At 41.3% G+C, this 22458-nt stretch overlaps 1 protein-coding gene across 3 annotated transcripts in view; it reads left to right on the top strand.

Annotated features, from left to right (window-relative positions):
- Nucleotides 1-22458, top strand: part of REC114 (REC114 meiotic recombination protein) — a 173312-nt gene that overhangs the window by 149505 nt on the left and 1349 nt on the right. For 2 of the 3 annotated variants that reach the window (XM_060618113.3, XM_060618111.2), the window contains 3 exons: nucleotides 7007-7090; nucleotides 14990-15202; nucleotides 20683-20772. In XM_060618113.3, the coding sequence (XP_060474096.1) occupies nucleotides 7007-7090; nucleotides 14990-15202; nucleotides 20683-20772 (387 nt within the window). The remainder of the gene's footprint in view (nucleotides 1-7006; nucleotides 7091-14989; nucleotides 15203-20682; nucleotides 20773-22458) is intronic. The other variant, XM_060618112.2, reaches the window with a different exon arrangement.

Here is a 22458-nt window from a genome sequence, read left to right as displayed (position 1 = left end):
AAAATTATTTTTTAGGGGCGCCTGGGTGGCGCAGTCGGTTAAGCGTCCGACTTCAGCCAGGTCACGATCTCACGGTCCGTGAGTTCGAGCCCCGCGTCAGGCTCTGAGCCCCGCGTCAGGCGCTGGGCTGATGGCTCGGAGCCTGGAGCCTGTTTCCGATTCTGTGTCTCCCTCTCTCTCTGTGCCCCTCCCCCGTTCATGCTCTGTCTCTCTCTGTCCCAAAAATAAATTAAAAAAAAAAAAAAAAAATTATTTTTTAATGTTTGTTTATTTTTGAGAGAGAGAGACAGAGCGCGAGTGGGGCGAGGGGCAGAGAGAGAGGGAGACACAGACTCTGAAGCAGGCTCCAGGCTCTGAGCTGTCAGCAGGATCGAACTCATGGACTGGGAGATCATGACCTGAGCTGAAGTCAGATGCTTAACCAACTGAGCCTCCCAGGTGCCCCAAATTAAAAAATAATTTAAAATTGTAATGCTCAAACTAGATGTTTTTATCTTTTCCCTTTTATTAGCTTAATAAGTAATTGGTTATGATTATTGAAAAATTAATTTTTATTTAAAAAAAATTTTTTAATGTTTTTATTTATTTTTGAGACAGAGAGGAAGAGCATGAGCAAGGGAGGGGCAGAGAGAGAGGGAGACACAGAATCCGAAGCAGGCCCCAGGCTCTGAGCTGTCAGCACAGAGCCTGACGCGGGGCTCGAACTCACAGACCGTGAGATCATGACCTGAGCCAAAGTCAGATGCTTAACCGATTAAGCCACCCAGGCGTCCCGAAAAATTAATTAAAAAAAAAAAAAAATTTTTTTTTAACGTTTATTTATTTTTGAGACAGAGACAGAGCATGAACGGGGGAGGGGCAGAGAGAGAGGGAGACACAGAATCGGAAGCAGGCTCCAGGCTCTGAGCCATCAGCCCAGAGCCCGACGCGGGGCTTGAACCCGCGGACCGCGAGATCGTGACCTGAGCTGAAGTCGGACGCTTAACCGACTGAGACACCCAGGCGTCCCCCGAAAAATTAATTTTTAAAGATCCCAGTCCTTTTTCTTGCTTTCTTCTCTGTGCACATTGTCATCTTCATATTTTGTAGCGGCTCTTGTATCATGGATATTTTTTTCCTATCTTCAATGTAACTTGAACCTCACAGACCTTGAGCTCCAGGCAAAGTGAGTCAGAAACACAACTCTGAAATTTAAGATAGGATCTAGTTTTTAAATACATCACCTGGCACCTAAACACCTCACATTCATCAAGAAGCCCTTTGGGTGTTCTGGGGTTGAGGACTAGGTAGGTTGTCTAATGGTTAGTCATCGAGTTATTTTTGTAACCATATTCTCCTCTGCTGTTTTCCTCTGAATCAGAGTATTTGTAGCAGGTGTGAGCATTTTTTAATTGTTACTTCCATAAAAGTAAGCTGCTGTTCTTTCACAGCACTTATGATCATATCTGGCATGGTTTGAAAGCTAATTTACTTAGCTAAATGTGACGACCCCCATGATGCCCTCATGGCTTGCCTGCTCAGACCTGAGAGGAGTCTGAACCACTAACGAAACTAGTTCAGTAATAGAATCGACAGCAAGGGAAACAGTTTAGTCAGGGTGAAGGTGTAGGTTCCCACCCTCTCTCCGCCCCCAACCCCGCCATCATTCTTGGATATCACATTGTCTACCTCTGACCTCTCCATTAATTAGTTCCTTTTTCCTTTCTTTTGATTGGCTTCCTTTCTGGTAACTGTTAATTATTTATGGTAATGGAGGCCAAGGAGAAGGTGGATAACTAAAATCTAGAAATGAACTTTGTAATTTATAATACTTGAAAATCAAAGTTTGCGGTTCTGTTTATATATACAAAAGTGTGGTATGGTGCCCCTTGGAATCATGTGGCTTTGTGCCACTGCAGAGAGACTGTGCTGGAGCTGGACAGCAGGAGGGAATAGGCTACAGGATGATCAGAGGACTGGCGGGGGTGAGGGGGCCAGAGATTGGCACTCCTTTTTTAATTCAATAGACACGCAAGATACAAAGATGAATGAAACAATTCTTGGTCTCATGGAGTTTGCAATAAAGTGGGATCTAGAAGGAGAGTGAGGTAGAGTGACATATACACAGACCTAGTAGCATCTAGTCCCACCTGCTGAATTCAGTGCAGACTTCATAGCCCTTATTTTCACTCCATCCCTGTGCATCACCTGACACTGTCGATCATTCTCTATTTGAGAGTCTTATTCCCTTTAGCTTCTGCATGCCTCTATCTTCGACATGACTTCTTAGTTTTGGCTCTATTCTTTCGTCGGTGGTAAATTTTGCATTTCCTAGAGTACTCCTCTCTTTTTCCCCCTCTTACCCTATGCTATTAATTCCTAACCATTTTCCACCACCCAGCACTTCAAAGGGATATGGCAGACTCTCATCAGGTAGCAGTGGCTTCTTATGGCAGTGGTTTTTGACCAGGTGATGGAACAGTATCCTGAGCACCAGGAGGAGCAGCTCCCTGGGTGATTCTGATGCATTCTCCCCTGCCCTTAGGCAGCTTCTGTGTCTTTTTAACCTATAGCACAGTAGTCCGCCGTAGTAGAGCTCAGTGATGGTGAGTCTTTAGTAGCAGCTGGTACAGTGTGCTGTAGGTGCACAGAGCAGATTTACTTAACTATCCGAGAAAGTCAGGAGAGGCTGCATACAGGAGCTATCAGTTGAGCTAAACTGAATTTATCAGATGGATAAGCCTTAAAGGAGATTCAAAGAGGTGGATTTTCAGAGACAGGGAGATGCATTATTAAAATCTACGAATATATGAATGGCAAGTGGTTAGGTACACAGGCTTCTTTATTAAAGCCCAAAACATTAGGATGAAAAAGCACTTTTTGAATCTTCAACAAGATTGGTATGAGTCAAATAAAAGTAAGATGTTCTGCATCATTGGACAGGTAATAAATGTATGGGCTTCGTTGTTCCCAAGAAATACTGGCATGAAATATTCTGTTAATTTTAAGAAAGAGCTTCATTCTTTCATTCACTGAAAACTCACTGAAGCATCTTCCAGTGTCAAACACTATTATGGGTGGTATATATCCAGTAGTGAGCAAAAAACAAATATAGCCCCTGCCTGCATGGGGCTTACAATGAGGGAAAAAATAGACATAAAGCAAATAATCACTACAGACACACCAACTGTGATCAGTGCTGTGTGTGCTATGAGAAAGTCTAACAGCGTGACCCAAGTGAGGTTAGGGATGAAATGAATAATGATTGGAGGTTAATTAGAAAAAAACATCAGGGGGAGAGGCAGAGAGAAGACATATACAAAGTTCTAAGGCAAATGGTTTGGACAGGTTTTATGACGGGCTCTAACATGGCTCGAATGAGAGACACTGTCAGGGAGGAGACACCACTTTTCCCCACATGGCCACTGCACAGAGTCCTAAGTGGAGTGGCCACTGGGGTGGATCCAGTAGCATTTGCTAAACATTGTGCTAGTTGCTGGGATCTCAAGGGGGTAATGAGACACATTCTAGAACCTGCCTTGCCTGCTCAGAGATTCCTCCTCAGTTTATGAAATGTAACCACTTATGAGGTAAGTACAAGATCCTTTGAGAGCACAGAATTCTGAGGTCAGCCCACTTAGTCTCGGGGAATTGTGGAGATAAAGCTGCGTTTTCAAAAATCAATGAAAAAGGAAGCCATTTCAGAAGTGAGCTGTACAACAAAATCCAGGTGTGAGGAGCATGGTGCATTTGCAGAACTTCAGGGAGCTTTGTATGGGCTCCGGTACAGCGTTTAGATGAGAATTGAAGGAAATAATCACACATGAAAGGCAGAAGCCAAATGTTAGAAATTTACATGCACTGAGGAATTTGAACTCTATCTGGCAGGTGCTTCTTGCAGGCAGTGAGGGAGGGGATGATGAGGCGGTGGCATCGAAAGGGAATGACTTTATCTGATGCTTGTTTTACAAAGTACTGTTCTGGCAGTAGCACAGATAGATGGAGAAACTAGGCCTGGACCTAATTTCTAGGGGACCAGGGGATCTGGGGACCAGATCCAAGGATCGTGTGGCAATTCTGGGGACAACTGGTGGTGGCCTGCTGCAGCAGTGGCAGTGTACGTGGGGAGAATGGTGGGTGAGGAAGCTGTTTGGGGGTAGGATCTCGGAGACTTGAGGACTTCTTGGTGTTGAGGGAGGAGTGAGGAAAGGAGGAGTCAAGCATGATGCCCAGTGATCGTTTGGGTGACAGGCAGGTGTGCATGATGCCATTTACTAAGGCAACACCGTGTAGGAATGGCAATGTGTGCGGAGGACAACTGTCGAGATCCAGCTGGACAAGCTTACATGGAGAGATCTGTGGAGCAGTCCAGTGAAGATGTCCCTTAGAGCCCAAACTGCACTAGAGACAGGAACAGGTGAGATCAGGGCAGGGCCAAGAGCGGTTCATTTCTTTCTTTCTTTTTTTTTTTTTTAATCAGCTTTTTATTCTAGAATAGTTTGGGATTTACAGAAAAGTTATAAAAATCGTACAGAGTTCCCATGGATTTATCATTTCTTTAGGTCTTCTACCTCTTCCTTGAGTTTTTGCCATATTGGAATGGGTGTCCTTGTTTTCACAGATATTCCCACATAAATGCTTAACAGGCTTATGTAGTTCAAAACACAAAGCAATATAAAAAGACATAGGGTAGGGGCACCTGGGTGGCTCAGTCAGTTGAGCGCCCAACTTCGGCTTAAGGTCATGAACTCACAGTTTGTGAGTTTGAGCCCCATATCGGGCTCACTGCTGTCAGCCTGTCAGCGCAGAACCTGCTTCAGAGCCTCTGTCCCATTCTCTCTGCCCCTCCACCACTTGCACTTTCCCAAAATATAAATATTTTTTCAAAAAAAGACATAGAGTAAAAAATCTTACTCCAACCCCTGCCCCCATCTGCACTGTTTACTCCCACTCTGTACAGATAGCTTTTTTTCTTAGTCTATACTAATCCTTCTAATTTCTTTTTAATGTAAATATAAGCAAATAATAAGAATATACTTTGTATGTTTCCTCCTTTTCTTATCAAAATGTACTATATTGTGGACACCGTTCTGTCACTTGCTTTTTGCTGAACAATATACCTTAGAGATTAGTACGTATCGTAGAACTGCACTGTCTGAGAAGGCAGCAACAGACTGGCCATAAGTGGCTACTGAGCACCCGAAATGTGAAATGAAAACCAGAATTTAAATTTAAATTTAGATTTTAAAATGGAAGCAGTGTAAATTATTTTCCCATTAAACTTTATTTTGGTAGAATGACCTTTCACTTCAGCCATCAAAAATGCAGCATCCAAATTAAGATGTGGTGTTAAGTGTAAAACACACTGGGTTTCAGAGACTTAGTTTCATTTTTTTTTTACACTGCCGTAATGTTTTACAGTGTTTACATGTTGACATGTTTTGACATATTAAGTTAATTAAAATATTAAAGTTTTACCAACTTCTTATAAAATGTGGCTATTAGAAAATGTAAAATTACATATGTGGCTCAAATTATATTTCTACTGAACAGCACTGATATAGAGCATTATTTTTGTACAGTTGTATAGTACTCTGTTGTAGAGTACCATATTGAACCAGCCCACTATTGATGTATACTTGAATTGCTTCCGGTCTTTTACTGTTAGAAATGCAGAAATGCTTAACCTTGTCCATGCATCACTTCCCATGTGTGCAGATTGATCTGTGAAATGAATTCCCAGGATTGGAGTTGCTGGGTTAGAGAGTACTGTGTTGGTAATCCTGATATTGCCAAATCATGCTCCATAAGAGTTGGACCAGCTTGCACTTTCCACCAACAATGTGTGTGAGTGCCAGGGTCTTCGTATACTGCTGTTTTACACTACAGTATCTACATGTTTAGGATCTGATAGTGAACACATTTCTTTTTGCTAATTCTGAGTTTTAAGAAATCACAGATGGTTTGCCTTTTTTCACTAAAAAAATAAAAGCTACTAACTAATGATGAAACTCTTAGAATCAGCATGTTTTTTTTTTTTCTTTTTCAAATGAAAATGCCAAGGAATTAACACACAGTTTTCCCCGGCTCTCCATTTCTCTGGAAGTTGTGGTTTCACCAGATACAGATTTAGGAAGAGAGACTCTATGAGGGTTCATTATTTATAAGGGACACTTTCTTTTGTTTTCTAAAAGTAGGAGTTTTCTCAGATTCTTCCAGCAGCCTTCCTTGGCTCTGGTGGATTAACACTACAAGGTAGACAGGCAGCGTAGGCAGGATTTGTATACTGCTAGATTTTCAGTTCCCTGGATTAGTATTAGTGGAGCCTAAACACATTCTAACTTGACAGGCTTCTTAACTGAGGAAATCCACTGACATAATTGGAGCTTATGAGTGACCATAATGGTTAAATAATCAATTGTTTACTGTTAATAAGCTGCAGAAAAAGCTCATCTTTCTACCATAAAGATCTAACTGCCATCTCTCTTTTGAGACTAGTGTGCCCTCTACTGCCCTCTTTGCCTTTTCTTCTTTCAGATTGAAACGAAGAACTAGACATTCAGCATCCAAAAACAAGTTGCTTCGATTTTTCCATTTGTAGGAATCGGAAAATGAGATTCTCATGAAGAGAACTCTGTGTAGTTAGACGTGTCAGATAAGTTAATAAATTCTTATAATGGAAATCCTTTACTTACAAGGATGTATCGAATTACCAACATATTGGCAAATCCTAGAAATGTATTTTATAGCAAATATGACTATGGACATTAACTATCTTTAATATTTTATTGATTTCCAGTATGAAAAGTTTAAGCAAAGCTGAGACTGTTACTGTTGATCAGGCAGGAAGAGCCTTAGGACTTACTGGAATGGTCATCCTTGGCAACGGGTGATGTTGAGTCATTTCTACTCTGCTTAATCTAAGAATCAGTCTACAACTTTCCAATGGGAAGCAGCTGCACCATAGCTATTCTCCATGTCCCTTTTGGCTTCTTACAGCTAATTGTGCTTAATTATTTTGTTTCAGGAAGGGTTTTCACTCATTGGTAGCAAGAACTGGTTGAAGATTGTGAGACGCATGGATTGTCTTTTGTTTGGAACAACGATAAAGGCAAGATACTGTGTAGCCAACTATTTTTAAGCAAATGATCGTACCCTTGTCATCTTCTAACTTATGCATGGGGGTGGAGTGAGTGCGGGAGCTTCTGTTTGCAGGGGAAATGGTACTGGGAAGAATATGTATGTTTAAGAAAGGTTTGTATTGGGAACATAACATGAAACAAGGTGTGTAGAGAGGCAGAAGCCTAGTTAGGAAGAGGGTGTTGCTGAAGAGCCAGGGCTTTGATCTGTCGATGCCTGTCTGACAGAGCCGTGCAACCATTCTCCAGTCCCCAGGCACAAACTGCGAGGATGGGGGGTACATCATTGTTTGTCTTACTATTTTCGAATACTTTACTGTCTTTTCATTTTCCCTTTTCACTATTCAAAAATTTCCCTTTTACTTGCTTCCTAGCTGCATTAAACATAAAGAATGATCCTCATCAGAGAAACATACAATACAGACTAATCACCTGGATTATTTTCTTTCAGAAATAACTGTAAAAAAAAAAATCTGTTAACATTCACCCAGTAGATAATATTGAAATTTAGGTGAAAGCTCCTAATTTTTCATGGGCTCATAGACTGAGTTGGAAGAGCATCTAACAGAGCGCCTAATAGAAGGGTCTTAGCCTGGGGTTCACAGACCCTCCAAAGGGTCCTTAAAGAATTCAGGAGACCATGAACTGCGTATTCACTGACACCTAACTGAGATGTATCATTTCCTTCAGCTATGAATGTAGGCATCAGAGCCCAGTCGTATTAGACCTTTGCCCCAGTAGAAATCAGCTACTTTCATGCCGCATCACAGGTATCTTCGGTGTCAGGCTCATCACTGCCTCAGAATTATGGTGGTGATTAGTCCCTCTGCTAGAGCTTTTTAGTTATGTGTTAAGCATATGTATTGTTAATTCACAAATTAGTGTTTTAATATTGTAGTAAACTACTTCAGTATAATTGGTTTCCTTTATAATCCAATGTATTTTATGTGATTAAAAACATTGTTTTGACGGGGGCAAGGGGGGTGCTGGGGTAGGGAGAGCTGGGTGGCTCAGTCGGTTGAGTGTCTGACTCTTGGTTTCGGCTCAGGTCTTGATCTCACACTTTGTGGGTTCAAGCCCTACACTGGGCTGAAATGACAGGCTCTGCTCTCTCAAAATAAATAAACTTTATTAAAACACACACATACACATTGTTTTGGGAAGCAATTCACTGGCTTCACCAGATTGCCAAAGGGGTCTGGAGCACATACTCAAGAGCCCCTCTTTTCATTTATGTATGAGGGCACAGAATTCAACTTATGCCAATAGTCAAGGTTGTAACTGGCTGTCAGAGAACTGGGCCACCGACTTATCTTCTGACTCCCAGCCTGGGACTGTGTCATGCCAGAACAACATGAGTTTGAACTCGCAGGTTTGAACTTGTGGCTTTTTTTTTTTTCTGATAAATACCGTACGGCACTATAAATGTATTTTCCTTATGATTTTCTTAACAGTTTCTTTTCTCTAGCTTACTTCATTCTAAGAATACAATATATACACATGTAACGTATAAAATGTGTTAATTGTTTATGTTATCAGTAAACTTCCTGTTAATAGTAGGCTATTAGTAGCTAAGTTCTGGGGGAGTCACAAGTTCTACTCGGAATTTCAGCACTCCTCACTCCCACATTGCAAGAGTCAACTGTACATGTCTTTCTAAAAGTTACACCGTGCCATATGTCTGATATGTGAGTTCTAATTTTTTCCTGATATATACTATTACAATTTTTAACTATAAAGAGTAAAATAAAAACCAACCATAATTTGACCACTGAAAAATAATCATTATTAACATTTTAAAGTTGCTATGTGGCAGGTATATTATGTCAAGATAGCATTTAAATGCACATGACAGAAAAATCCAGACATAGTGGCCCCCAAAATTAGGGGTGTATTTTTTTTTTTTTCACTAAATAACAGAAATAGGGAGGTGGTAGCTTTGGCTCAGCAATTTCACAGTGCCAAGGTCAACATCTTAGCAATTCCTTGGCCTCTCCCTCACATTTGCAAAATGGTTGCTATAGCTCTATTGAATGTCTATTGAAGGAAAACCAGCTTCATCTGTCCCTTTCATAAGGAAAGCATAAACTTTCTATGAGGCTTCCACCTTGCACAACCCCTAGAATATGTCTACTTATGTCTCATGGACCAGACAATGTAATGTGGCCAATTCCAATCTGCTAATATTAGCAAAATGAGTGCTTGGCTTTTCCAGCCTCTTGTATGTATCAGCTCATGGCAATGAACCCTGTGTCTGCTGTATAGATAATTTATAAACTTGGGATTGTAGTATACAGAGTACTTTGTATCCTGCCCTCTTGTCATGTAACATTATGTCAGGAATATTATACCAAGTCATTTCTTAGTCTTTGAAAATGTGATTGTTTGTGGCTACCTAGCATTTTATTGTTTGGATGCAACATAATTCAGTTAACTAATCCCCACGTTTCCACTATTATAAAAATGTTTTGATTTTCATAAGGATTTATTTGCAGGGCTCTTGAGACAGAAGCCTAGAATATATATTTATCTTGTACATTTGCCCTCTCTGTAGGTTGTTTCTGTTTCTACAGAACTAGTGGTATGTAAGAATGCTCATTTATCCAAATTCTAATAGGGCGTATCATTTAAATTTTGGCGCAGTTCATGATCTCATGGTTCATGAGATCAAGCCCTGTGTCAGACTCCATGCTGACAGCGTGGAGCCTGCTTGGGATTTTCTCTCCTTCTCTCTCTGCTCTTCCCTACTCACTCTACACCCGCCCACCCACACACTCTCTCTCCCCAAAGTAAATAACTATTGGGGCGTCTGGGTGGCTCGGTTAAACGTCTGACTCTTGATTTTGGCTCAGGTCATGATTTCACAGTTCTTGAGTCCAAGCCCCACATCAGGCTCTGTGCTGACAGCATGGAGCCTGCTTGAGAGTCTCTGTCTCCCTCTCTCTCTGCCCCTCCCCTGCTCATGCACACTTCTGCTTTCTCTAAAATAAATAAATAAACATTAAAAATATTAAAAATAACTTTTTAAAAAGCTAGCTTCCAATCTGATTGGCAAAAATGAACATCTTCCTTTAATTTGCATTTCTTTGATAACAAATGAGAATGAACATTTTTTGTGTCTTTGTTAGCCATCTATATTTCTTCTTTGAATCACCTACTGGCTAGTTTTGACTTACTTTCCTCTTCAAAGTATTTAGACAGAATATGTATAGAGATTACATGTTATATATATGTATAGATCACATGCTATGTAGAAATATATGTTTACGTAATTTGTATAGTTATATGTATTTGTATATATGCCATATATGTAGTTTTTAGAAATATTGCTACATAGTTGTGCCAACTGTTACTGGGAATGATATTCTGTATCCCAAAGTTATTTCTAGCTGCTTATTATTAGATTTTTTCTGAATTGAAATTTAGCTCCCTTACTAAACTTTTATTAACTGATAATTTGTTAATTGTTTTAATTTCTAGGAAAGTGATTTTATAATCTACAATGACAATTATAGTTATTTCCAGTAGTTTATATTTATTACTTTTCTCACCTTACTGAATTATCTAGACCCTTCAGAACATTAATTTTATGGTTATAGCGTCATCTTTGACATCTTCCTGACCTGAATGGGAAGAAGTGTTTAGATGTTAAGAACATTTCTAGCTGTTGACTGGATGGATATTCTTTACCATTTAAGGGAAATATTCTTTCAGTTATAGTTTGTCTATCAATACTTTTCTCAGGATTACATATTAAATTTTATCAAAAGCTTTTTGACACCTTATCAAGATCATGTCTTTCTTTTTCCTTTCTATGATGTATTGACTTGATATATTAATATTGAACCAACAGATTCTTATTTTTGCCTTACCTGGAAAAGGATATCTTTGGTGTTCCTTGCCTTGGATAACTTTTAATTAACCAAGTATTATGTAACAAACACCAGTGTTTAAGTTGATAAATGGAAGAAGTATTTTGAAATAAAATTTTTATTCTGTTATCAGCAATTTAGTATAGCTTAAATTCTGTGGATAATAAAAGTTACTTCTTTTCCCTCTGGCTGAAGTAAGTAGATTATATAAGTTCTGCCTACTTGTAAGTTGGGCTTCCTTTTTTTTGTTAGTAATTCTGATCAAAATGGTCCAGGCCAACCGGCAAAGGGTCTACATGTAATTACCTACCTAAAGGGACTTTGGTTTAAAGGAATAAACATAAACCACTCTCCTCTTTACCCCCCAGTAACTCACTGAAGAATGTTCTCATGATTTTGTCTAGCCTAGGCTTTGAGTAATGCCTCTTGGTTTCAGAGTAAAGGATCAAAGAAAAGTGTTGAAGCCCCTTCTCTCATTAAGTCCTTTTTCTGTACTCCCCTCTCCCTCCTTTTCTATGGTAGAGGAATTCTCTACCAGTGGTGGGGAAAACTGCTTTGGTTGGGGTCCTAGTGATAGGGGACTATATAGATCTGAGCATTGGATCTAAAACCAGCAGGAAAACCCGGCAAGCTGGTGAGGACTTGTATCTCTGTGGTTCTCCTCCCACGTGGTGTTAACCAGGTGCCTGTCTTCCACGTATGCTGGCACCATATAACATCAGCTGTAGAGCCTGAGGCTTAAGAATCTCCAAAAGGAGATGCTGTTCATGCCCCAGAGTCAGAATTTACTGGGCCAATGCCTTCCAGAAGGCGGAGCCTGACTTTCCTGTGAGCACATGAAGAGAAGTGTCAAGAGGCAAGCCCTTATCCTTAACTTTTGTTTCCTCAAGGCGTCTGTGTGAAGGGAATTTTCTGTTTGTTGTAATAACTTGAAATTAAGTGTTCTAAAATAGGAGAGAACAATCTAACATTACGCCATCACCTAAAATACAGTAATTTTGAGTTAATCTCCTTAGATGATAGACTATATTTAGGCCAGTTCATGGCTGTTGATACATACTTGAAAACTTTTCATTTCACCACAAGAAGCCCTTTCTCACTTAATTATGGCATAAGAATAAATCTGATTAAGATTTTCAACCTAGGAGTCCTTTTTGTTAACCCAGTGACAGTTTTCCATTGTGCCCCACGGCACTGAGGATGTGGGATGGTGATGTAACTCACTGTCACATTTTTCTTGATGTACCTTAGTTTTATCTTGGGTCCACATGCATTGAGGTGATATTTCTGGCTTCAGATGATAAAGCTCAAATTGTACCTGAGAATTTTACAGAAGCAAATACGGAGCCAGGCTTCAGTTAGGCTATTGAACATATAGCCTACCCTGTCATTCTGGGAACTACATTCTAAAGAAACCCTAACTGTCCAGACTCCTTCTTATGCACATTCACATACAGACACCTCTAGGCTTACATGATTGGTCTGAGATTTTTGCCCTGACAATACACTTAATACTCATCTGTTTCTGTATACAGCTTTTCATCCAGCTAAGAGGCACAATTTTAAATGTGATTACTTTTCAAAAGTTAATTACAAAATCAGCATGGAAATATCTAATATAAAGATATTTCATATAAAAAAGGTATTTCTTTTTTAATTACTTTTTTAAAAATTTGTTTAATGTTTATTTATTTTTGAGAGAGAGACAGAGCACAAGCAGGGGAGGGGGCAGAGAAAGAGGGAGACACAGAATCCAAAGCAGGCTCCAGGCTCTGAGCTGTCAGCACAGAGCCCAATGTGGGGCTTGAACCCATGAACCATCAGATCATGACCTGAGCTGAAGTCAGATACTCAACCAACTGAGCCACCGAGGCACCCCTAAAAAAGGTATTTCATATAGATGTCTTCATATAGAGTTTAAAGTAGTGTAAGTAAATTGGAAACAACTAATTAATTGTAAACAGGAAATCAGGTCAGTTTTATAAAAAACGATGCATAGAGTTACCAAAAATGGAATGTATAGTTCTCTCAGTTCTTTTCCCTTCCTCAGGGAAAAATCAGCTTTCAGTTACTCTTGAGAGTCTGGGGATTTATTCATCCAAGAGCAAAATGGCTAAGGAAATGAATAGGTAATACAGAAGAGATACAAATGACCAATATGCAGAAGAAAAATATTCAACCTTACTTGTAATCAAAGAAATGAAATTCTGCAATAAAAATCTATGTTACCCTAGTAGATTTAAAAACATTTAAAAGAGGGGCTCCTGGGATGGCTCAGTTGGTTAAGTGTCCGACTTCAGCTCAGGTCATGATCTCCTGGTTCATGAGTTTGGCTCTGTGCTGTCAGGGGGAGCCTGCTTTGGAACCTCTGTCTCCCTCTCTCTGCCCCTGCTCCATGCATGTGTGCACATTTGCCTGTGCTCGCTCTCAAAAATAAACTTAAAAAAAATTTTTTTTAATTTAAAAGAATAAGAATCTCCAGTGTTGGAGAGACTCTCAGTGGGAGTAAATTGATACTACCCCGCCCACGGCAGTTTGGCACTACCAAAATACCCAAGACCTTTTGACCAGGCAAATCTGCTTTTAGGCATTTATGCACAGATGTATGTATAAGAAGGCCTACCAAAGCTTTGTGGCTTACAATAGGAAAAAGGCTATAGATAAATGTTAGTAGGGGCCAGTTAAATAAAGGAATACTCTTCAGCCATTGAGAGCAATGAACTATACTTCTATTTTATACTTCTTATTAAATAAAAAAATCAGGTTACTAAACAGTAGTATAGTCTACCATATATATATATATATAAAATATATATTAATATTTTATACATTATATATATTCATTGTTGTAGGGGATGATAATGGATTATTTTATACTTAGGAAAAAGATGAAATGAATTAAAAGATAAGATCACCCAACAGTGGCAGTAAGGAGGGGGGCAGGGTCTGTTCTTCTAAACATGACACCTTACCGTCACTTAGCCATGCTCAGAGTTTTCTCTAACTTAAATATGTGGCTTTGCCTAATGGCTTTATCTAAAAATGTAAATAGTGCAAATTGGGACTAGGCAAACCAAGGAATTTTTACCTGTGGGAACTTACAGGATTTTGTGAACTCTAGCTAGAAACATTTTCCTGTTAGCAGAGTGATTTATGTGTTTAATAAATGTCACTGTGCTGAGTTAGCATCTGGACTTCTTTACAGAAGAAACTGAACAAAGGCACACGATACATACCATCTGTTTGGTATGTATCGATTCCTCTAAACTAGATGGAATATTAGACTAGAAAAACAGGAGACTATTGCTACTAAAATACTGGATTTATCATTGTTACTGTTACAATTTAGTTCTAGTTTTAAACTTACAAGCCAGTAAGTTTGATGTAGTTGCCAAATTTTTTACAATTCTAACTGCATCTCTCCCACATTTGCTGATTTGCCAAGGGATGGAACTCATACAGTAAATTAAAGGCAAAAGGCAATTTGTGTGGTAGTCTGGCTTCTTTAAGAATAAAGGGCACTACAGATTGCTAATAGGAGCTTCGTTAGCTCTTAGTATCTGCCTGTCCCCTGTTCCCCAGTCTCGTTTGTCAACTTCGCTGGTTTGTTTAGAGTACCATGTACCCAGTTTGCTCTTTTATATACTTAGGTTTAGAAAAATTTTGTTGAGCTAGCACTGATTTTTCACCTAAGGAATTAGAAGCTATGAAATCTTTATTCCAGAGTAAGACAAAACACTGGTATTTTACTGTAGTCAGTAGTGACTTTCCTGGTCCGTATGATACGGGCTTTTCCATTTTTGCTGATGTCAATTCCCTGAAGGAAACAAATTTAGTATGAGCAGCTCCCCGAAGGGGGAAGAAAGGAAATTACTGCCTTTTCTCTATCCACATTACCAATCTAGAGTTACCGCTCCCCGCAAAGGGAAGCACTCCCTAGAGGTGCCCACAGTAAATAAAAGTGAGGGCTTCTGGGGGAACTTTGCATCTGCCCAACAGAACAAGAGCCGCATGTTCCGGGTGCAGTTTAGTGGAGGGTCCAAGGAGCAGGCGCTGGAAAGCTGCTGCAGCTGCGTGCAGAAGCTGGCCCAGTATGTGACCGTCCAGGAGCCTGACAGAGTCAGCCAGGAACTCAGGCCGAGTGCTGGCCTGCTGGGGGCAGGTGAAAGCCAAGGGAAGGATTGTGCACAGCGCATCCCACCGCAGCACCAGGTAAGTAGGCCAGTGTGTTGGCTGCATGAGAAACCTGACAAAGTATTGCTTTATGGGGACGAAATCGCAGTGGAATGTGTTGAATCTATCCGGTTTGTAGGTTAAAAGATACCTAATGTCGAGTGACATATTTAAAAAAAAATTTTTTTTTTAATGTTTATTCATTTTTGAGAGAGACAGAGCACCAGTGGGTACAGGGCAGAGAGAGAGGGAGACACAGAATCTGAAACAGGCTCCAGGCTCTGAGCTGTCAGCACAGAGCCTGACGCGGGGCTCGAACTCCTGAACTGGGAGATCATGACCTGAGCCAAGGTCGGACGCTCAACCGACTGAGCCACCCAGGCACCCCGAGTGATGTATTTTTAAAAATATTTTTAAGTCTGTTTATTTTGAGAGAGAGGGCGCACATGAGCAGCAGAGAGAAGATCGCAAGCAGGCTCACGCCATCAGTGAGCCCAATGTGGGGCTCAAACTCCCAAACCATGAGATCATGACCTGAGTCGAAATCAAGAGTTGGACACCTGACTGAGCCACCCAGGCACCCCCATAATGTTGACTGACTTATTTAGATTGAAGATTGATCCTCATCGTAGCTACCTATAATCCTAGACATCAGATTAGCCAGGTGTCCCGGCTGCCTTCTGGGTGTCATCATAGACAGTGGTTCTCAAAGTATGGTCTGTGGACCCTTTCCTGAGACCTTTCTCAAGGGGTCCATAAAGTCACCATTATTTTTATAATACTGAGACGTTATTTGCCCTTTTCGCTTTGTCAGTATTTGCATTAATCTGACAAAAGAATTGTGAGCAAAGCTGCTGTCACCTTGGTACCCATCAAGGTAGTGGCCTGAAACCGTGCAGGTGGTGATCAGTCTTCACCAATCACTCGCAGTAAGAACACAGGCAGAGCTGCTGTGCCCTGGGAGGCGAGGTGGCTGTTTGGAAGGGAAGTGCCTGAGGGCCTGTGCTGGGCGCTGAACCGGCCTTCTTCACGGAACACCATTAGTACTTGAAAGAACAAGATAAACTAGGGTTATTCATACTTGGGCATTCAGTGGACACTTTCTCAAATGAAGGGAGCCTATCATTTCGGGAAAACAACTAATAGTATTTATCGACAATGATGAAGTAAGCTTTTCAAGGAAAAATTGGACTCTTGGAAAACGTGTATGTATCTGCCACTTGACCTCCACAGCTCCCTAACTCAGAAGACTATTCTGATAGTGCTTTTAACGAACGTGAGTGTTTTTCTTTGGATATAATTATGTGACAAGATGTTTCAACATTTTGGAAGATCTGTATAGTCCAGCCAATCAGTATTTTCCAAATGACCAATCCAATGATGCTACAAAATCATGCACGGATAAAAGATCCATTCAAAGTGCAAAACAGACCAGTGATTTTAATATAACAGAGTGTAACAAGTTCATTGCTATGATTTCAGATTCCATGTATACAGCTAACTTTTAAAAACCAATCAATTGTTGAGTTTTGGTGTTCTATCAAAGAATATCTATTCACAATTATCCGAAAAGGCTACTGTAAGATACTTCTGCCTTTTCCATCTACGTATCTATGTGAAGCCAGACTTTCTTCATGTACCTCATCCAAAGCAACAGACTGAATGCAGTAGATAGGAGAGTCGAGCCGTCTTCCATTAAGCTAGACATTCCAGAGATTTGCAAAATCATGACGTCTTTATTTTAGGAAATAGAGTTACTTTTCATAAACATTTTAAATAACATATATTGGGTTCACTTTTAAATGAATATTTTTAATTTTTGCTTTCACTTTTAACATGTAAATATTAGATATAGCCTAAAAAGCAGCTGTCCGAGGGCCTCAATAGTTTGTCAGATCATAGAAGGAGCTTGTGATCCTAAGTTTGAGAAGCACTGTTACAGAATTTCTCCAGGAAGTACATATTCTCATGCTTCTTTGGCCTAATCCCAAATGCTGTTAGCATAGGCATTTGCCTCTGCTTTTGAGATGAAATTCTAGTTTCAAGTTGGGTTTTTTATTTTCTACTTTGAGAAATGATTTTCCAAACCTGGCTTTCTAGCCTTTCATCCTATAAGGGCCCTTAAACTCAATGGAGCAAGACCATTCATTGTTGCTGTTTTATCACCAAGTTTCTTGTGGTTCATAATTTACCTAGGGGGAACATAAATTTACATTATTTATCATAAGGTCTTTTTCTTTCAACAAGTGCTGTATGATTTCCTCTTGAATGTGTTCAGTTTGCCAAATAAGATTTCTAGAATTCTTTCCCTCCATTTGTTTGTCTGATCTTTGTGAAGATTTCTTCATGCTAAAGCTCCATTTCTTACAAACCCTGGATCTGGTTTCATTTTGCCACATCAGCTCCTGCTATATTAAGAATCCCTTCCCTGAAAATGGGATGGAGTGGTTTATTACAAGGTACTCTATTAGTTTATGATCCTTTGCCCCCTAAGTAGAATGTCTTCTTTTGTAGGTTTCATCGATCGTTATTAGATTCAGATTACGGTACCCAGTGCATGGAGTGGGACAGGAACCGAATAGGGTGCTAGAATTTGGGAAGTACGTCTGGAATGCCTTATAAAGGCAATGAAGACACGCCAGGCTGGAGCCTAACCAGGCTACACACTTACCTAAATATAAGAAGATAAATTGAGGCTGTAGCATGTAGGAGCAGATGCAGACTGAGGGTTCTGAGCTACAGCAACAAATGGAAGTTCTAGCTCTGATTTCAAAGGCTGGCCCCCAATACCCAGGTAGAAATATCCCCAGAGTGGCTAGACATTTTTCACATCTTTCCTCGATGCTGTATTCAGGGACTTTGACGATCTGCAGTTGGGGGTTATGCAATGCTGTGCAAAGACCACAGGCTTCAGAATCAAAATGGATCTAGGTTTGAATCCTGGCCCTGCTAGTGGCCGCGTGATTTCGTGAGCCCCTGAACCTCATCTGTAACATGGCAAGACGGAAATGCTGTATATACAGACATAGTACAATGCCTGGCAAACATCTAAATAACATTATTCATTATTACTATTATTGCCAGTACCGTTACCCTCCCAGATCTGTGTTCCCTTGCAAGTGAACACGTTAGCGCGCTGGTCAGTAAGCAAGGGTCAGAACTCCCAAGGCAAGGGGACTGTAAGATGGAACGTCTACAGCTGCAGAGCAGAAGACAAGGTAAAGCCACTGGGTTAATTTGCCAGAGTGTAGACATTGTGAAATACTGCCTAGAACATTCTAGTCTTCCTAATGGCAAAACATTCCCAGGTTTGTCGTAGCTGCTCCTGTGCAAATTTGGTATCACGTTCCCTTTCTCAGAATCCATCTTGAGAGTTGCGAGCTGTAGCCAAGTTCTAGTCCTCTTGCTGCCCTCCTGGACTCAGGTGTCATTTCCCCAATGCCTTATATATACCTTCTTATCTGAAATAGTTCTCTTCTTTGCAGGTAGAGATAATTTCCTGTCTTTTCATTTCACGTTCTTCAGTCATTTCCCAGAACATTTGGTTTTTATTCTTCCTCAGCTTTGTAATTTTACCAACTGTGGCCTAACCAAGGCTTCTCAACCCAAGGGCTTCTAAGGCAGCCCAGCCCACCCCGAAGAAGGGGGAAAGGAAAGACAGGAAGGCGAATGGCAGTTCCCAGCCGAACTGTCCGTTGTTGATACAAGAAGTCCAAAAGAAGAAGGCAGCCAGGAGGCTCCAGTTACTGTGTGCACAGCACCTTCCTTGTCTGTGCACTTGGGTGGAGGACGGTCTGATCCCGGAGCCACCTACTCACCTCAGGTGGTTCCACCACACTTGGCTACTCTCCAGCGTTTGTGCAACATGATGTTGGGTTGTTGTCTGCCCCGTGTTTGAAGAACATGTGTGACGTGAACTGGTACTCTAGGAAAGCATCAAAAGTCGGAGCTAGAAGAAATGCCAGGCACCGGAGTCTTTGATTTTTACAGATGAGGAAACTGAACAGAGAAAGGGGGCTTGCCTAAGGACTCCTGATTCATTAGAGTTCCTTATGTTTTTGCTCATTTTTAGTATTCCTGACTAGTTTTCTTTTTGTTCTTTCCTTCCTGTCTCCCTCCCATTTTTGATGCTTCCAGATCTGCTTTTCCGTTAGTACCTAGTGTTAATACCTATTACTTTTCTGTTAATACCCACTATTAGCAATAGTCAGCTTCACGTAAGAGGAGACAAAATTTGGACACTCTGACTTCTGCCAGCCGTGACGTGATGCTGTTAGAGGCATCTTCTAGGGAGAGCCTGGTTTCTCTCTGTATGCCACCAGCTTGTATGTGGGACGGGCGCGCCTGTGTGCAATAGCCCCAGGTATCCAAAACCTAGCCAGAGCTGCAGACACGTGGCTAGGAAGGAGGGGTGGTGGGGCTTCGGAAACTGTGCTCTTAAGTAGAGGCGGCCTTCGGAGGCCTTTTAGGCCTCCAGGCCACCTCCTACACTGTGCTTTTGCCTGCCTGCGCTCTATCCAAGAAAAGCCCCTCACGTTGTAGATTCTTTTGAAATAGATTCTGAAGCATTCCTACGCTTCATGCTTAGTGTACCACCTACTATGGCTCACCCCATCCACTGTAAGCTTGAAGTCTTATACCTGCCTTCATTCTAGCACCTCTTAGGTTGCATGCTAATCACTGTTCTACTTGTTAGGTTCTCACTTGGCTGTGGGTTCTTGAGGGCTGGACCACTACCTTGTTCTCCGTGGCCCCCTTCCGTGGTAGGCACTAACACTGTTGAATGAAGATATCTCGGTATTTTACTAACAGAAGAACTCATTCCCTTGGAATGTCTAAAATGAGATTTTTTTTTAAGTTTTATTAAAAGCATATGGTTATCTTGAAATCATAGGGTTTATTTCTTCCCCTGCTTTGCTTTTCTGTCGTGACCATGTATTACTGGAGTTGTAACTCTCAGAAAGTAACAAATCAGGGGCGCCTAGTTGGTTGAGCTCAGTTGGTTGAGCGTCCCAATTCTTGGTTTCAGCTCAGGTCATGATCTTGGCAGTTTGTGAGTTCGAGCCCCACGTCGGGCTCCGTGCTGTCAGCACGGAGCCTGCTTGGGATTTTTTTCTCCCTGCCCCTCTCCCACGCGCTCTCTCCTGCTCTCTCAAAATAAACAAACTTTAAAAACAAAATCATTATCGGAATCTGGACAGTGTCCACTGCCCTCCAGCACCAGCACATGGTCCTGGGCTGGGCCTCTGAAGACAGGAGAACATGATGGGGTTGGACAGCCGGTGTGACACCGAGGAACACCAGGCGCAGGGCAGGAACCTCAGACAGAAACTCTGTCCATAACCCCCTCCTGTAGTGAATCAAGGGACAGCCCAGCTTAAACCAGGACAGAGTCCACTGACAATGACTTTATGCCTTTACTGACACTGGTATTTTCTTTTCACACAAGTACATGTGTGGCCAGTCCTATGATGGCCAGTGGCATTTCTGATTACGTTCAGCTCGTCTCCTAATTGCAGTCACACCAGAAGCCAGAGAAGCAGCAGCAGGATGGACCGGCCGGCACAGGGACTTCAGGAGGAAGGACCTCAGTGAGTTGGTTGGCTCAGGTAGGGCCTATTTCCCTGTTGTCTTCCTTGGTCACAAGACACAGTGATCCTGAGGAATTTGTATCCTTCTGTTCACCCCTCTGTGGAATAGTGACATGAAGTGCCAGCAGAGAGAGGACAGCAGAGACAGATGGGGCCGCTTCCGCCTACCTGTGCCGTCGGGTGCGGTGGCGCCACTGAAGAGCTGCCCTCCGAGGAGGGGGGTGGGGGCGCTGTTAGCTTTTCAATGTGTGACATAAAGAATTTAATTGCCACGCTCCCAAAGAGAAATAAAGGGAAGAATTTCCATTTAATTTCGGAAATGAGATTGAGAACTATCCTAAGGCAGGTATCAATATGAATTTGGAGCCAGCTCAGTGATGGTCTCTGTGGCAGCAGATTTCCGGTGCTAAGAGCTGAGGATGTCCGGAAACCTGGGAGGACTCAGCCTTGTTCCCACAGACTTGCTTTCAGACATTCCCCTCCCCTTGCAGCTTGCTGTTACCAAAGCATCCCACAAAACCTATTCATTCAAATTCAGGGTTACTTGATGCCCTGCTCTGCTGGGAGCTCCTGGAGGCCTGTCTCCTCCTGTGTTCCCTGCTGCGCTCAACAGCAGCTCTCCGGCCAACAGCTTGTGCTTTCCACACAGTTCTGCATGGAAATCAGTATTTAAGGATGAGTTTTCTTCTTAATGTATTTATTGAACTGTGCTAACAGTAGTATAAAACGGAAAATATGGGTGTTTCCTCCATCTGGCTTACCACTCAAAATAAATAGACAGTCCTACAATTAAAAATTTAAGACGATTAAATAAGAATTCACATCTATTTCTTTTAATAACTTAGCAACCACAACAAAAAAAAATTAAAAGCTTCTTTGTCCAGCAGCAGGACAAACTCCACAGTGACCCAGTTTGTAGCCTCATATTTGCATTGTGGTTAGAGGTTAATTGAATGAGTGGCTGAGGAAAACATGGAAACAAGGCAGGGTATGATATCGTTATTCAGAAAAGATCAGATGCTGCAGAAGGCGGACCGTAGCCCAGCGTATTCACATAGTGGAGAACCACGTACGAACCATGCACCAGGCGGGCGGCTCAGATAGGTTTCTCATTTGCTCTAACCTTCTGGACAAGTTGTTGCATGAACATAAGTGCATAAAACGTTTTAGGAACCAATTTAATGTTACATCTTATTACCCAGAATTCCATTTCAGCTACACAAACGTACACTAAGGATGCTCCTCAGTGTTGTTCATAGTAACAAAACTGGCAACAACATAAATGTGCACTAGTAGGATACTAAGTGGTTTTAAGTGTGGTATAACCACAAATGGGATAAAAATGCAGTCAATAAAAGTGATATAGTTCCCTATCTGTTGACGTGGAAGATATTTGTAATACGTTAAGTTTTTTAAAAGGTTAGAAATAGCATGGATGGTTTAGTTTTTATAGAAACACAAACACACAAACTAGGTCTGCAAAGAGATACACTGACCTGCTAACAGTGGCTCTCACTGGAGAACAGGGCTCCATGTTACTTTCACATTCTTCTGAGAGGCTAGTTTGAATTTATTAAATTTCTATTACAGTTTCTAGAGAAATAGCAATTGTGCACACCAAAACACACCAAACCATGCCATCCATAGAAAGGGCATAAAACCACCTACCTAGTAGATGGAGTGTGAAGAGTAAATATGGCGACG

Source organism: Panthera onca, chromosome B3, assembly GCF_046562875.1.
Source record: "Panthera onca isolate mPanOnc1 chromosome B3, mPanOnc1 haplotype 2, whole genome shotgun sequence".
NCBI lineage: Eukaryota > Metazoa > Chordata > Mammalia > Carnivora > Felidae > Panthera > Panthera onca.
The sequence above is the reverse complement of the archived record's forward strand: the minus strand, read 5'-3'. Positions and strand labels throughout refer to the sequence as shown.